This window comes from Marmota marmota, unplaced genomic scaffold (assembly GCF_001458135.2).
Source record: "Marmota marmota marmota unplaced genomic scaffold, marMar, whole genome shotgun sequence".
Classification (NCBI taxonomy): Eukaryota; Metazoa; Chordata; class Mammalia; order Rodentia; family Sciuridae; genus Marmota; species Marmota marmota.
The window spans coordinates 9992607-10008858 of record NW_026000174.1 but is presented as its reverse complement, the minus strand read 5'-3'; the positions used below and the strand labels follow the sequence as shown (position 1 = coordinate 10008858).

Below are 16252 nucleotides of genomic sequence, written 5' to 3'. Positions count from 1 at the left end.
GTTCTGCAGTAGGCGGCTTACCGAAGGCTTCTGAGAGCCCAAGCACCTTCTGGTTGTAGACGTCTGTCTTGTCCCACATGAAATAGTAGGACAGGTCGGGGGCTGCAGCAAACCACTTCCTGAAGAGGCGGCCCTCCACCGCCACCATGAGGTGGACCTTCATGAGGTTAAAGGGGATGGTGGGGTGGGTGAGGCTGATCCTCAGGACAGATTTGTAGCCCGGGGTGCGGCTGCTCAGGTAGCTCAACCTCATCTTGCAACCAGAGATGGCGATTTCCTCTTGCAGAGCCTAGAAAGCAAGATAGATCACAGTTGGGGACGGTCACTGGATCATTCAAGGGAAGGAGGACGGCCATGGCCCATGGATTCTGGTGTTCAAGAGGCAGAGGATGGAACAGAGGGGGAGAAGGTGGGCAAGGGGAGGAGGAGGAAGAAAAGAGAAGAGGGGAGAATGGAAGGTGAGGAGTGCCAGGAGGAGAAAGGAGGGAAAAAGGAAAAGAAAGGAGAAAAGAAATTGAGGGAGGAGAAAGGAAACCTGAAGACCGGTCTCTGGGGCCAGCTCTTATGTGGCATATCCCTGCATGAGCCACCACACCTCGATGAGCTTTGGGTCCTCCTCTGTAACATGGATGGCAACACGGCATCCCATAATTGAGAGAAACACACAAGACATTGCTTAGGAGACCCCTGGCAGCAGGCTGCCTCTCACGAGCTGTGTCATCCTAAAAGACTCATGGAGGCTCTGCAGCCCAGTTTCCTCCCTGGATTAGCACAGGGCTGAGCAAGGTCATGGATACGAAGTGGCCAGCACCTCAATGTTAGGTAGGACGATGGTGTAGCGGGTGTCAGCAGAGCTGAAAGTGGGGGATCCTAAGAAGAGAGACCTTCTTCTCAGACTAATGTGGACAGCTGCTTGAGCAAGAAGGAAAGCTTCTCAAAATTTTCTTAAAATGAGATCTGTTTCAAATGGTGTTACTTTCCAGGAAAGTACACGGAGACTATGTGAGGCTGACCAAACAAATGACCAGGCAGAGTTAAGAGCTGAGGGTACAGCTTGGCAAGGATCAATGCCGAGGCCTCTGCTCACCCCCAGAGAGGCTGGATTGGCAGCATGGGGTCTCAGTACACATGGGGTCCCCACAACACCCCTGTGTCAGATGAATGGAGTATTGGGGAAGGCAGTGCTTTTTCTGCTGGGTGCTGTGGGCCCAGCCCAAGGTGGAAGAGTCAATGGATGCCAGATAATCAGGTATGTGGCCAAAGTGGAGGACTTTTGTCAGCTTGTGGGCTCTCTCTCATTAAAACATTGAACATTGAATCAATCAAGGCTGGCATGTCCATTCAAGGGACAATAAGTATTTTACCTTATGTGCACAGATAAGCCAGGCCTTTTTCTGTCCATCCCATAGACAGGTGGGAACATTTGTCCCAACCCTGCTCTCCTGGACACAGGGAATTCTAGGGGTTGGCCTTAACCCATGACAGTCTTCCGAAGTCACAGCTTTTAAGGCAAAGCAGGTGGTACACCCTGGTGAAGCATAGGCAGGAGCCAGAGCTATCCCCACGCTCTCATACACAGCACCCTTCCTGAGTGTTCCCTTTACATTTTGCACCTGTCAGCACTTGCAAAGGCTAACCAATGACTAAACTGGCAAAACCCAGGAGTTTGTTTTCATGTTTTTCGTGAGTCTGACAATAAGCAAGGTTTGTGCCCCAACTGGCCCTGTAGGCAGCTGGCTCAGAGAGCAGTGTAAAGAGGGTGCGACCTTGAACCTCATTTGTTCCAAAGTCCCTGGTCCTGGGAAAAATGTCTAGCTGGAGCAGAGCCAGGGTTGAGTAACAAATTAGTTCTCTCCAGCAAGTTCTGTCTCCACTGACAACCATTTCATAGGAAAGGTCAGCCTGGTCATTGAGACAGGAGACAGGTGCTGAATCTCTGAAAAGGAGTGAGCTTGCAACCTGTGTGTGCAATGAGACTTTTGCAATGGTTGTATTTCCTTCTTGTGGGCTGGCATTGGAAGCCACTCAACAGGGTATGCACAGAGAGATGTGTTTGCTCAGCCAGGCGTGAAATACACACATAAATGTATAAACTCTCTGCTCTGCCAGCACCAGGGCCATCCATTAACATGCACAGCACCAGAGTTCTCATTAGGCAGGCCAGGAGACCAGGGCTTCTCCTGGACTTCTGGTTGATACATCTCCCCTTCCTCAGGCCTTTCTTTCTGTCCCTGGAAACCAGCCTGGGGATGGTAGAGGACATTCAACTCAGGGGTTCTTTGTCAAGCCACGAATCCATCTTGATTTCTATCAGATTAAAATGCATTTTTTTCCAATTACTTTCTTTTAATGATAATTAAGTAAAACACTTGCGTGTATAGATTTGAGCCAAAGCAATCCTTAATTGGCGTGAAGGCAGCGTGTGTTAAGTAATCTTAATAATAATAATAGCTAAAATTTATTGAGCACTTACTAGGTGTCAGACGTGCTAAGTACCTCATATACATTCTTCTCATTTAATCTTTATTATAATGCTTGCTATTTGGGATCCCGTGGCTTATTCCTCGTGGTTCAACCTATTATTATAAATACTCTCAACAGAAATACTGAGAGATGGGGGATATCCTGCAGGCTCTGGTAAAGGAAAGCAGACTGAGCTGGATGACAGGGGAAAGGGAGAGGGAATTTACTATAGCCAGAGCCAGGTAGGTTGCAGGTGCTTAGGTGCTTTCAGTGTGTAGGAAAGGTGGCCCGCATGTCCTGCCACCATGCCTGCCAGGGAGTTTGGCAGCTGGATTCAGCAAGATGGGCTGAGAGGGTCTGACCCAGACTCCAGAGAAGTACTGTCTTTCTTTCCACCGTCTCTGAGATCTCCTAAATGATATGCAGCCAGGAAGGCTGGGTACCTGAATTTCTGGCACAATGGGGCCTTTCTCTGCACAGGAGCTGGCAAAGGACGTCAACGGGGATGGAGACACAATAGGGTTGGGGCGGGCGAAGTTGCTCAGGTCGCAGCTGGGAATCTCATTCTCTTCATGCCGCATGATGATGGTTTCCATGACAAAGAAGCGATCCCACGGCAGCCAAAGGGTGTGCTCCTGTGTGATGAAAGGCGCCCGCTCAAACCGCAGGATGATGGAGACACCACCGTTCGTGACCAAGTCAAAGCTATGTGGAGGGGAAGGAGGGTGGGGGAGAGGAGGAGGGGGGAGCAGGAAAACCAGGAGGATGGGAAGGAGAAAGAGACAGGAGAGAAAATTACACAAAGGGTCTGAGCACTCAGTGAGGAGACTTAACACCTAAAGACTTGTCTGCAGCCACAGTGGTGACAGTGACCCCAGAGGCCTTTGTGGTTGCTGTGTTGTCAAGTGACTCACCATAGAGAATTTACTGGAGACAGATTAGCTATTAAAATAGCCAGTCTTCAGGGTACAGGATATTAACAAATCTGCTGGTGTGGTGCTCCTGGCACATTGGTCTTTTACCTGGGTCAGAGCTGAAGCCCGGTAAAAAGTCAGTAGAACAAGCTCTGACTCAGTTGTTGGGAACCCTAAGCCTCTTCCTGGTTCTGACATGAACTACTGTGCAGCCTCAAGTAAGTCATTTAGCTTCTCTGATCCTCAATTTTCTCATGGTGAAATGCAAAGGTTCAAGTGGATTATTCTTAAGTCACTCAGATTCTATGACTCTGAGTGACTCTGTGACTCTACAGCAATTTTGGCTCTGATTATGATAGAGTATTCAACAAAGGCCTTTTCAATTCCAAAATAGCTGAACACTTTAGAGACAACAAAATTAGAATCACAGCATTTTATAACTAAAAGGGGGCCAGAAGACTGAGTGGCACTGTCAGTTGAGATGAGATCACCATGACATGGCTCTGAGAGCTGATAGCCCAGCCTGTACACAGCTCCTGTGGATGGTAGGTAGGTCTAAGCAGGACCTGCCTTCCTAGTGCTTGTTCCCTTCTCACTTGGTGGTTGCAATTCAACCCGGATTCACCTGTGCAGTTGGTTTGAGAGACTCAGTGCCAGATCTCACCTTTAGTCTGATAAACCCACTTTATGGGATTGGGCCTGTTGCTCCAGCTTGCTCTCCCTTCCCCTAGAAGCTACAAGGGTTTTATGCTCGATTGCCCTGATCTAGTGCCCAATCCTGCTCTTGGTACATGGCACTCCCAGATTCACATCCCTAGGTTCCAAAGACGTCTATCCTATCTATCTATCCTCTGCAGGAACTTTCCATCCATCTTCCCTGCTTCTTGCTCAGCTCTTTCTATGCCACATTTGGGAAGAAGAAGTCAGGTGTCACCTCCTTCAATAAGTAATGACAGAGAAACACCAGGGAAGGTATTCATTTTGGACCAAGAGTTCAGGTGGTGGGTCTCCATGGTTTTGGGGAAATACCCAGAGAGTGACTTTTCTGTTACAGAACTAAATAGCATCTGTGCTTTGACAGAACATTTTAAACTATCAAACAGAATTTTGGCCAGCATCAAAAGCTCTCTTCATGAGAGTCTGAGCGTGGGGAGAAAGAAAAGACAAACATGAGAAGGCACATTCTCAAGACTGTGAGCAGGCTGGGGCAGCTGGCTCGCCAGCCGCTGAGTGCAATGGGCTGGGGCCAGGCCCACTTGTTGGTGGGAAAACCTTGTTATGGATAAGAATGTGACTCTGACCCCAAAGAGAAGGCCTGCCTGGTTCTCAGACAAAGCTCAGACAGCTCAGGGCCGCCTGAGCATTGCTACACACTCTGTGGGTGAGTTATGCTCCCTTTCCAAGCCTCTATTTCCTCATCTGTAAAATGAAGCTGATGACCATAATCACTTGGCAGCATTATTAATTTGAGAGATGAGTGATAGATGGGAAAAGAACAGGGCCCCACACATTTCCTGGGTGTCATGCTCTGTATAATCCCATTTTTCAATTCAATGAGCCTGAGCTGTTCCTCCTGTCTGCGGTTCTTTCAGTTTTTCTTCATGACTCCTATTTTCCATTTCTTTAATGATCTCTTTGGCTAACTTCTCTGCTACTGTTTTGTTTATGAGCTCTTGTTAAATCCTGAAATATGGTCTATTAGCATGTGTGCAAGGGTGGGGAACTGCTGCAGGTGTCATGGTGCCTGTCTGGAAAGTGGGGATCACAGACAAATCAGTCCCCAGGGTTACAGTGCATTTGTATGTACTCTTATCTCTAGACTGTATCTCTGGCCTTATGGTTTCTCCAAGGGTATGAGAGTTAAGAGAGAAGGTGGGTCGAGGAAGCGAGGAGAGAAACAGGCAAGATGCAACCTGCTCACATGTAACAAATGAAGTCTCAGACACTATGGGGACAGTGTCTGTATGACGACTTCCTCATACAGTATGCAATGTCTACAGCGGGAAGTAAATTTAAGCCCCACAATGCATTGGTAGGAACTGCTCAGAAACACAGTCTCTAAGTGGCAGTTATACTGGTCACTATGCCATAACATAGGAAGCTGATGCAGGGACTATCCCTCTGGGGCCTCCATACCTTTAAAGGGCAGCAAGGAATCATAGGGGTAGCACAAATGTGGGGAACCAGAGCCCAAAGGTGCCAGAGAGTGAGTTTTCCCCAAGGGCCACCATGTTTATGCCAGACCCTGTATGTTTTTTGGACTTACCCTAGGCAATCCTAGCAGGGTGCAAGGACTGATGATCTGTCACCCCATGAGTGACTGACAATTTCATGGCAAAAAAGAACAGTCCTCCAGGGCTCCTTTTTGATGACTGTTTCCCAGCAGGTAATCATGTAGTGAGAACACCTGTTGCCTAGGAGGCTCACATGAGCCATTTCCATAAAGCCGAGAGCCCCAAACCAGCAGGCAGTGAGGGCAGTGCATAATGGAGACTCCTTTGCACTGTAGCGGGAGTCTGCACTGATGTGCTTCCTGGTTGGTATGTATGCAGGGAGGGAGCTGTGGCCTGGCCTGGCCAGTTGCCCTTAGGGCCTGGCCATGAACCTCTTCCAGCTGGGCCCCTTCCCATTTGCAGGGAGGTGGGGAGGCTCCCACGCCAAGCTTGCCAGCCCCGTCTAAGAGGCACACATGTCTACAAACAGATGAGCCTCTACTTCATTAGCACCTCGGCCGGGACATGCTCACATCTGATATTGGATTAAAGAGGTGCTAAAATCAATCAGGCTGGAGCATAATTTCCAACACAGAGTGAAAATCAACCTTATGGGCCCACAGTTAGCCAGATGGAATGCCACCACCTGATTTTATTAAAAATAGAGGACTTGTCACCACTGACAGCCTAAATATTCCACTTTGCTCCTCCTTCCCTTTTCTCCAAAATATTCTCATTGCCTATCCTGTCACCATCACCTCCTTATTATTCAATAATTTGTAATTTTAGTATCAGTTATATTTATTATAGACTTACTATGTGCCAGACCTTAAATACAGCAATTAATCTGAGTGGAGCAGAAAACTAAGATTTACTTATTTATTTTTATTTTTTGGTACTGGGGATTGAACCCAGGGGCACTCAACCACTGAACCGCAGCCCCAGCCCTTTTTGCATTTTATTTACAGATAGAGTCTCACTGAGTTGCTTAGGACCTTGCTAAGTTGCTGGGTCTGGCTTTGAACTCATGATCCTTTTGCCTTTGCCTCCTGAGCTGCCGGGACTATAGGCTTGTATCACTGCACCCGGCCAGAACTAAGATTTATTAAACACCTATAATGTGCCAGGTGTTTCCCCATCCATCATATCATCTAGTCCCCACAACCATTTTGAGAGATGGATAACATTAGGACCATTTAACCGGTGGAGAAGTGCAGGCTTAGAGAGGTAAGGAGATCTGTCCAAGAACACACATGTAATGGGGGAGAGCTAAGGTTGTTAAGGAAGATTTACTTCATTCTGCTGATAGTTCTTGGAGGAATTTAAGGTCAGAAGGTTATTACCTAAATGGCTTCCATAGACCTGAGCAGTTGTAGATGGAAACCACACAAGAGGAATAGCTAAGACTTCTGGAGCTGTGTGGTCTGTGGGAAGTAGTCCACATGATGAGAGTATTTCATACCATAATTCATGGAGCAGGATAATATGGATAAGGTACCCTATATTTAGTTTGAGGTCCACATAAGAAGAAATTGCTTATTTTATGGCCAAGGAGTCATAGGCTAGAGTCAGGCATAAGGTCATACACTTGCTATAATATGATCAGTAAATTGCAGAGACATTTGATCCTAGTCCCATCCTCTTTCTATGTGGCAAACCATGAGAATAAGGCCTTCACTCTTCCTGGCCCATAAAAGGTCTCCTACCTGCCATCTTGCCTGCTGATTGTATACCCAAAGAGCGGGTTATTGACGAAACTGATGTTCACACCAACAAGTGGGGTCCCATCTGATGTCATTACTTGACCACGGATGACACATGCATGCCTGTGGGAAAAGAAGAGAGAATAACTTGAGGTACCTTCCATGGTCAGAGTCCTGGCTGGCAGGGAACTTCCAGAGGTCAGAAGACAGAAGAATAATCACTCAGATGCATCTTATACCCAGGGGCTCATGGCATTCACTCCAGATAAACAATAACCTCTTAAAAATATTACCTCAATTTAAGGTATCAAAGTATCCTTGAGAGAACAGCTCTTCAAATAAAACACTCAGAGATTTTTCTTAAGAATATCATATTACGCTATAAGTAGAGAAAGCTGATTCCAGAGGGCAAGACAGTGTAGTTATACATATGGATTTGAAGTGAGGGGTCCCAGGTTCAAATGCCAGCTCTGCTGCTTCCTAGCTTTCTGAATTGTGCAGGTATGTGACAATTCTTTGAGCCTGTTTTTTCATCCTTGTAAGCTCCATAAGAGGCAATGGCTATTACTGTCATTAGCTGTCTCATTGGAACTGAATGTACAAGAAAGTGAACAGGATAGAGGGTACTTGCTTTCATCTGGCATTAGTGAGAGAAGGGTAGATGCAGCATTCCCATGGGATGAATTCTGGAACCTGTCATCTCTCCCAGCAATCCACCCTGCCCCATTCTTCCTCTGTATTCTAGTCAGCAAACCACATGCTTTAACTGAACATCGTGCCAGGCAAATGTTGCTTTGTGCCCCTGTGTCACTATAATGCTCTTCTGTCTGCCTAAAATGTCATTTCTGTAGCCCCTTCCCGACATTCTCATTCCTAAAGACCCACTTCAAGTGATAATTCTTCCCTGAAATCGTTCTTGATGTCCCTAATCAGAACCAGACCCTCTGACCCTCAAAACCTGATACAAACACCTTTAGACCATATACTTTTTTTTTTTTTTCTCCAACAGAACCTGAGCTCTTTGAGGGCAGAGTCAAGTTCTCTTCCTTTCTTTCTCTCTATAGTGCCTGTACTATACCTAACAAGTACTAGGTCATAGTTGGAAAAAAACAAAGTATGTGGGGGGGGATTGAGCAAATAAGTGGGAAATAGAACCTTTATACGGATGACTTTTATAAATATCCCAATGTGGAAAACAAAGGAAGAGAAGATCTTCTCTACATGAAGCAGAGGCAAAGGCCTCTTCCTTTGGGTTGGTTCTGAAGATCACTCTGGGGAGTCTTAGTGTTTGGAGAAGGGAGCTAGAAAATCATGGGGCTAGTGGAACCTCTTACTTTATAGAAGAGGAAATGAAGAGGTTATGTTATTTGGTCAAAGACATGTAGGAAGTGGTATTGTAGCTTGGCATGACTTGGGGCCTTACAACTCTGGGTCCAGTGTTAGACCAGCCTATTTGCCATGGGCAATTGGTGGGAATGAATGTGCTGGTTTCTCTCAGCATCCTAAGGATCAGGACACTGGAGACCCAGCCCTCGATGACAAGACACGTCTGAGGAAAAGATGCTCATATCACTGTGCTCAAAAAAAGAGAGAAGGCTTTTTTTCTGGCCAAGGGAAAAACCACTGATGAGGCCCACGGGCATTCATGAAGAAAGATCTCAAACTTTGTCCTTGCCTTATTAGGTACCCACATCTCTACCTTCCTAGAGTGATAAACTTTTCTCTGTTTGATGAGAAAAGCAATTAACACCAGGCTTGTAAGCAGCTAGTCTCACTAGTGTCAGCTTGTCCTTTCTGAAGGCAAGAACAACTACCCACAATGCATCAGGCACCCCACCCCCACCCCACCTCACTCCCCACAATCTGGTTAAAGCTAATTCAGTCAGTGGTTTCCTTCCGAGGCCCTTGGTCTAAATGCAATTACATGACAAACAAGTTAAGCAGGCGAAACTCAGCAAAGACTTTTAGTCCTGCTCTGAAGGTCTCCCAATATATTTATGTAAAATTATCTCTCTACTAATGGGAAAGATTTATTCCATCAATTGTATTCAGCTGGTACTGAGAGAGGCTTTCTTTAATGGAGGACAATTGAATTTCTTATTGCAGGAACTTTGTCCTTCCAGAGAATTACTAACAGATCTTATCCCCCGATGTTGGCTTCTAGCCAGCCTTCTCCTGACATATGTATCTTCAGATTCTGCCTAGACAATAATCAGCCCTCTGGGGATGGTTTCCTTTTGGGAGCTACCCTGGCTGCTGCTCCTTATGTACATGCAGGCCAGCATCTTCTGATTTATCTCTCTTTGGGGATTTTCCAATAATTGGAAATCATTAAATCAGCACCATTTTGCTATCATGTAGCCTCAAATTCTGCAAGCCAGAGTAGATGAAATTTTAGCTTAGGCTCCTGTGAATTGCTTTTGGATTCTGGAGAAAATTAAGACAACTCTATGTACCCCTGTAGACCACAGAGGCATTATGTCAAAACAGGCATTTGGCTCAGGAATCAAGTCCTAGAGAAAAACACTTCCATCCCCCTCTATTTGACCATGATTTTCAGTTGTCAAGAAACCCAAGTTTGGGCTGGGGATGTGGCTCAAGCGGTAGCGCGCTCGCCTGGCATGCGTGCGGCCCGTGTTCGATCCTCAGCACCACATACAAACAAAGATGTTGTGTCTGCCAAGAACTAAAAAAAATAAATACATATTAAAATTAAAAAAAAAAAAAAAAAAGAAACCCAAGTTTAACAGAAAGCCTTTCCTGGGACAAAGAAGCTGGAGGTGGGGAAGGTAGTTCTGTAGAGGCCTCTGAAATGTGTCTTGTACCATTTGCTTTTGTCTAGGGAGGTTTGAAGAGATGTGGAGTTTTCCTATGCTTCATGCATTTATTTATTTGATGCTACCAGTGGTATACTGGTAAGTCTGTTTAACAGTAGACTTGGGAGGAAAAATAAAGAAAGGAAGGAAGGAAGGAAGGAAGACAGACAAAAAAGGAAGGAAGGAAGGAAAGAATACAGAAAGGAAGAAAGAAAAAGAGTGTGACCTGTAGCATTTGCCCATTGCTGTGGTGTAAATACTCCCATCATCGCTGATTTCAGGCTACCAACAGATGCCACTGAATACAGAGCTGGAGGGAGATGCACAGAAGGCCCTATGTAGTATTCCCACCATAGAGATACAAATAAATAGTCCCAAATAACCTCAAAAGCAAAGATAATTATAAAATACATTGAAATATTTAGGAAGTGGCAAATTTTGAGTATTTATAAGCTTTTAGTGTAATTTAATTTTATATGATTTAATTATTAATAGTGACTGGTATAGCAGCCAGTCTAAAGAATTCCTAAGCACTTACTAATCAGTTCTTGTGAGCTGGTAAGAGCCGGCACACTACCAGAGCATTGACCCCACATTTAGGATTAGGTATTTGCTTAGTGTTGAGGATGTGGCTAAGATATAGCTGCTGTTTTATATGTTAGTGTCCATAGTAGAAGACCACCTTGTTGAGAAACCACTGAGGTGAGGAGCTAATCGATGTCTCCAAGTCACCTTCCCAGATAGCTCACATGATCCTCTTACCACTAGTCCCACATTTGACCTGTTTTATTATCTTTTGGTCACTGTCTTGGCATAACAGTTTGGGGTGCTATTTTCTACTCAAGCTTAGAGTCTCTTCTATACCGTTATTACCTCAGTAGGTTGTTATCAAATCTTCCTGGCACAACTAATCACCCTCTCTTCTGGACTTCTCTATACTTATTAAGTATTTCTCCATTCTGTGAGCATCTAGGATTATATCATTCACCTTCACAAAGTTGTCTCATGTGCTTACATGTGAAGTGGATGAGGACTGGGACCTCATCTCCAGTGCCTAGGGTAAGCATGGGATATTGTTCCCTTTTCACTGATAATGATCAAGAAACTGAAACTCAGAAATCTTGCTCAAGGTCACCCAGAGAGAAACTCAATTGTCTGAGCTGCCTCTCAAAACTTGGACTTCTTACATCCAAGTCCTTACTGTTAGTACTGTGTCTAGATCTGCAGTTGTTAAAATTCACTTAAAAAACAAAAAACAAAACAAAAAAAGCAGGCACCTACCATGAGATGAGTCAGGTGCCATGTTAGGTGCTAGAGTTATAGAAGTGCATGAATCACAGTCCCCAGTTACTGGTAAAAAGCTCACAAAAGCTTATTTGAAATGCCCTAGTGTAGTTGTCTCCAGCGTCAGGGAGTCAACACATGGGTTTGGCATATGTCAGGCAGCTGGGATACAAAACAAGCAATTAGGCTAGGTGAACTCTGCCAGGAGGGAGTGTTCATGCCAGGCCAGGGGGGTGTCAAACAACCTGGCATTAGTCCAGCTATGCTCAGAGCCTGACTGAGGTACCCTGCTGATGGCAATGAGGGAGTAGATACGCTTGACTGCTTCCTGAGGACAGTAGCCAGGTTTTGTTGGAGATAAGGCCATCACAAAATGGAATCAAGCAAATAAAAAGCCAACTGCCACTGTCACTCAGGAAGAAGACACAGAAGAACACTTCCAAGTTCTGGCCTTGGTATGACCTTGGAGAGTCATCAGAACTCTCTGAATGCCCATTCTCTCATCTGTCAAGAGCACTGAAGTTTTCCCCAACCTGGTATAAAACAAAATCCAATGCCTTCTGGGCTTGGATTTAGAATTAAGAATTTATGATCATTTTAATCTGGTGCTACCTGATCCAGCTCAAGTAGCTCTACTACAAGCAGCTTCAGAATTTTGGTAGAGTTCAATACAATGTTTATATCTCTTTCTGAATTGTTCTCTTTATCTGGATCTTTCTACTTGTTCACGTGAAGACTGCCTGCCCAGCCCTCAGGACCCAGCTGGAGCATTCGTTAAACAGCACACACTTCTGCCCCTTTCTAGGCTACTTTTGCACAAACTGAGTGCTACCATATAATCAGGACAATCTTTTCTCCCCCAGAAGACCCTTGAAGATGGGACCAACCACATCTCCCTCACTGTGCTATTCCTGGCATTGGGCATGATGCTCATTTCTCAGTGGGCAAAGGAAAACCTCTATATCAGGTGTTAGCCTTAGAGTTTAAATGTGGGATATAGTGTAAGTTCTTAATAGATTATTTACTGAATAAAGAAAGATGTGATGTGTTTCTGTTACTTAAGGTGAGGGTGATGTCAGAGGACTTTGAGCTACTTGACCTTGTCAGGGATGTGGTTAAGGGTGTAAGGGCTGGGTCTTTCTGTGTGGCCAGCCCAAACTGCCTCCCAGGGCTAGGAACTCCACCCGGAAGGCTCACTTGGCTTCAGCTAGCATGTTTTATATGACAAACTTTAAAAAAAGGTCAGAAGTTGAGTTAAATTCATGATTCAAGGTATATATTGAATTCTTGTATATATTGTACAATAAGATAAAGAAGAGTGAGAGGAGAAAAATTGCAGATTTCATTTTTTGTTGTTGTCATTAAATGAAGGCAGCTAATTAATCCAAGTCTCATTATCCCTAATGTGGGGCACCTACAGAAAATTAAATTGAGCAGTGAATATATCATTTATAGTAACTTTTGAAATAAATTTTGTTTTTAGAGCTCTATTCTTTTGATAAAAGTAACAGGTGAAGGACATATAAATTCTAGATTCCCAACCTATTTTTTTGGGGTGGGGGGGTGTACTAGGGATTGAATTCAGGAGCACTCGACCACTGAGCCACATTTTGTATTTTTTTTAGAGACAGGGTCTTACTGAGTTGCTTAGTGCCTCGCCATTGCTGAGGCTGGCTTTGAACTTGTGATCCTCCTGTCTCAGCCTCCCTAGCAGCTGGGATTATAGGTCTGTGTCACCATGTCAGGCCCCAACCTATTTTTTTTTAATTTATTTTTTTTTTAAATAAACGACTGCAGAATGCATTATAATTCTTATTACACATATAGAGCACAATTTTTCATCTTTGTATATAAAGTATGTTCATGCCAATTCATGTCTTTATACATGTACTTTTTTTTGCATTTAATGCTCCTATCTCATTGAAATATCTGTAGAATTAAAAACTTGGAACTTAATGAGTTAAGCTGGTATTCAGGAGACTAGAAAAATTACTTGAAGTTGAGGTGGCAAATAATAATGGTGATATTCCTCTGCTTGAAAACATTTGCTACTCCATGCTGTTATTGGTTATGTAAATCACTCCTTTGCATGATATACTTTAAATGGATTTATATGCCTGACTTGTACAAACCCTTAAAATGTTTTCTGTAAACTCGTGCTGATTAAATGGGATTCTTCAAGCCTCCACCACAATTTATCCAAAGTCTTGTAGAATGTTACCTTAGTCCAGATGGGAAGTCCCACTTGATAGCCTGTCAAATTACCAACACTGGGGTGGGGGTGACTCCACTCTCCACTCTGCAGCTTCTAAGAGATCTTCTGACTGGCCTCACAGTTCTCCATGTAATGCTCCAACTCAGTTTCCTGTCCAGCAGCACCTATTTCTGTTTTGTTTTCACTGTATTCTTAGCAGAGGATCCATAAATATTTGTTAAATAACTAACAAAAAAATTAGATCCAGTTCCTAGCTTTGAAAAATTCAATATCCTAGCATATACTTTGATTGCCAAGAAATCCTTTCATATTGAACCTGAAGCTAGTAAGAATAAAAATGGTGCTAACAAGTCCTTCCAATATGATGGTAACCAAGATACCCCACAGTTAGGACAGGGGATCAGACTCTGCCCACATGCCCAACTCTTGGTTTTCCACTGGAATTGGCTCAGTTTAGACTCCACCAGAAGTTTCCAGGTGACTTGTTGGATACGTGGAATACACATTAGAGGGACGCTTACAAAAAAGCTTAGCCCCTCAGACCATTGTGTGTATGTTTCAGAAGAGGAAAGAGGAAATCCACAGATTCCTTCAGATTGATAGGAGGAGTATAACTTTTAAGCAGAGTGGTCTTCAGTGTGACTGAGTCCAGACTCCTCATTTACAATTGAGGAAGTGATCTCTGATCTCTGCAGGGGGTGGGGGTGGGGTGGGGTCAGTACTTCTTTTCATCACCTGTTGAAGCTGGAGCACCCCCAACTCTGCCTTGGAACCATGACACCACCTAGGGTCACATGATGACAAGATAGCCTAGCAACTTCTAGTGTGCTTAGGGACCATAGGCTATGCCTCCTGGAGAGCCCAGAAGCCATTGCTCTGTGGCTTCCTACCTTAATGTGGCTACTGAGATCCTGCAGGCACTGAGGGAATGTGAGTTTCCAGGCTGTAGCTCCAGCCACCCAAGCCTGGGGACAACAAGGTGCTGACTGCTGATGCTTTGAGTCTTCTCCCACAGAAAATCTTTAGGAATAATTTCTTTTGGGGGGCAAAGGTGTATATAAGAATTGAGTCCTTAGCTGTTCACAGCACATGTTCCAATGTTTCCAGAGAAGTGAGGCCCTGGTTGTGTCAAGCCTGCAGAGTTAGACCAGGGTGCACTCACATGGCCCCAACATGGTGGGAGGAAGAGGCAGAGGGCAGGAGAGGCAAGCAGGGCGGAATCTCTGGCTTCTGCCACAATGCTACGCAGAGGTCATATCTCTCCATGTCACAGAACCCCACTATGGGACTCACTCAGCCCACTCTTGATGCCTCTGGGAGCCAGGTAGGCAGGGGAGTTGTAGGCCCTGACCCTACATCTTCCACTGAGGACATTATTAATGTGAAGCATAGCTCTCCAAATATTTTAACTTATTACTTAAAGTTCATCAGTGTCTGATGGAAATACACTGACTTACAAACCCCAGAACTACAGTTTGAGAAATAAAAACTCTTATTTAGGACTCCAGGGTCTTCAGGACTCAGACTAGTTACTAACTTGCTGGGCCAAGGCTCTCTCTAGCCTTCACCTTTCTCTAGACTTTCTTCCATGCAGGACTGATGATCTCAAGGGCCCATTCCCATGGGGCTAGGACATTTGTGTCAGTTACCTAACTATGCTTATGCTGCCACTGAAGATTCCCACTTCCTCTCAGTTCTCCTGGTGCCACTAAAACCTACATAAATATGAATGCTGTTGCTGATGCTAATACAAACACTATTGCTATTAGTAATAATGGCCGCTGAGACTTACTGAAAACTTACTGCTCTGATACCTAAATGTCTTTTATATCTCATTTAATCTTTACAACATCTCCTTGATGAATGGATTAGGATCCTCATATGATAAAGGAGAAGATCAAGATACAGAGAGATTAAAAGATGTGTTCAAGGCCACACAGCTAGCAAATAGTGAGGCTGGGCTTGAAGCTTAGACTACTGACTCTGAGCTAATTTTCCTCAGCCCGAAGCCTGACTGTATATTATGTTGTACAGTTAGGGCCACCTGGGAATGTAGGGTGCAGTAGAACCACACTGTATAGATTGTGGAATGAGGATACTGAGCTGGGAGCATGCAGATGCAACAGAGAACAGACACTCAGCATACGGGCTCTAGTGTCAGTGGAGCAAGGCTTCTCATGCTAGCTCTGCCACTTGCAAGCCATTCTGACCTTGGCCAGGTGATTGAACTTCTCTGTGCCTCAGTATTTATTGCTCTAAAACAAGGGTGAAAAATACCATCCCAGTGTCCTATGGCCTGGGGAAGACTTAAGACATATCACTACTTAACGAAACTTACAAAGCATTTCAAAAATGCCAGACACGTAGCACATCCATGGTCAATGTCAGGTGTTATTACTGAGTGGATGTTATGTACCAGCCATTGTATTTCTGGATATTGTATTTTATTTAATCTTCAGAACAACTTGGTAGGGTGGAAATTAGTCACTCCACATTATAGAGGAGGAAACTGAGCCTCCCTTGCCCATGGACTTGATCCAGGTCCTCTCTCTCTAAACCCCAGGTTGTTTCTGTGTCACCACAGCATGCTCTGCTAATGCTTCCTGTGATGGACGGGGGAAATGCCTAAGTTACAAAACAAACA

The 16252-nt window shown here is 44.6% G+C and overlaps 1 protein-coding gene across 22 annotated transcripts in view; it reads right to left on the bottom strand.

Annotated features, from left to right (window-relative positions):
* Positions 1–16252, bottom strand: part of Tenm4 (teneurin transmembrane protein 4) — a 2842490-nt gene that overhangs the window by 60378 nt on the left and 2765860 nt on the right. For all 22 annotated transcript variants that reach the window (XM_048789141.1, XM_048789145.1, XM_048789157.1 and 19 more), the window contains 3 exons: positions 7297–7416; positions 2907–3168; positions 22–289 (listed from right to left, as the gene is read on the bottom strand). In XM_048789141.1, the coding sequence (XP_048645098.1) occupies positions 22–289; positions 2907–3168; positions 7297–7416 (650 nt within the window). The remainder of the gene's footprint in view (positions 1–21; positions 290–2906; positions 3169–7296; positions 7417–16252) is intronic.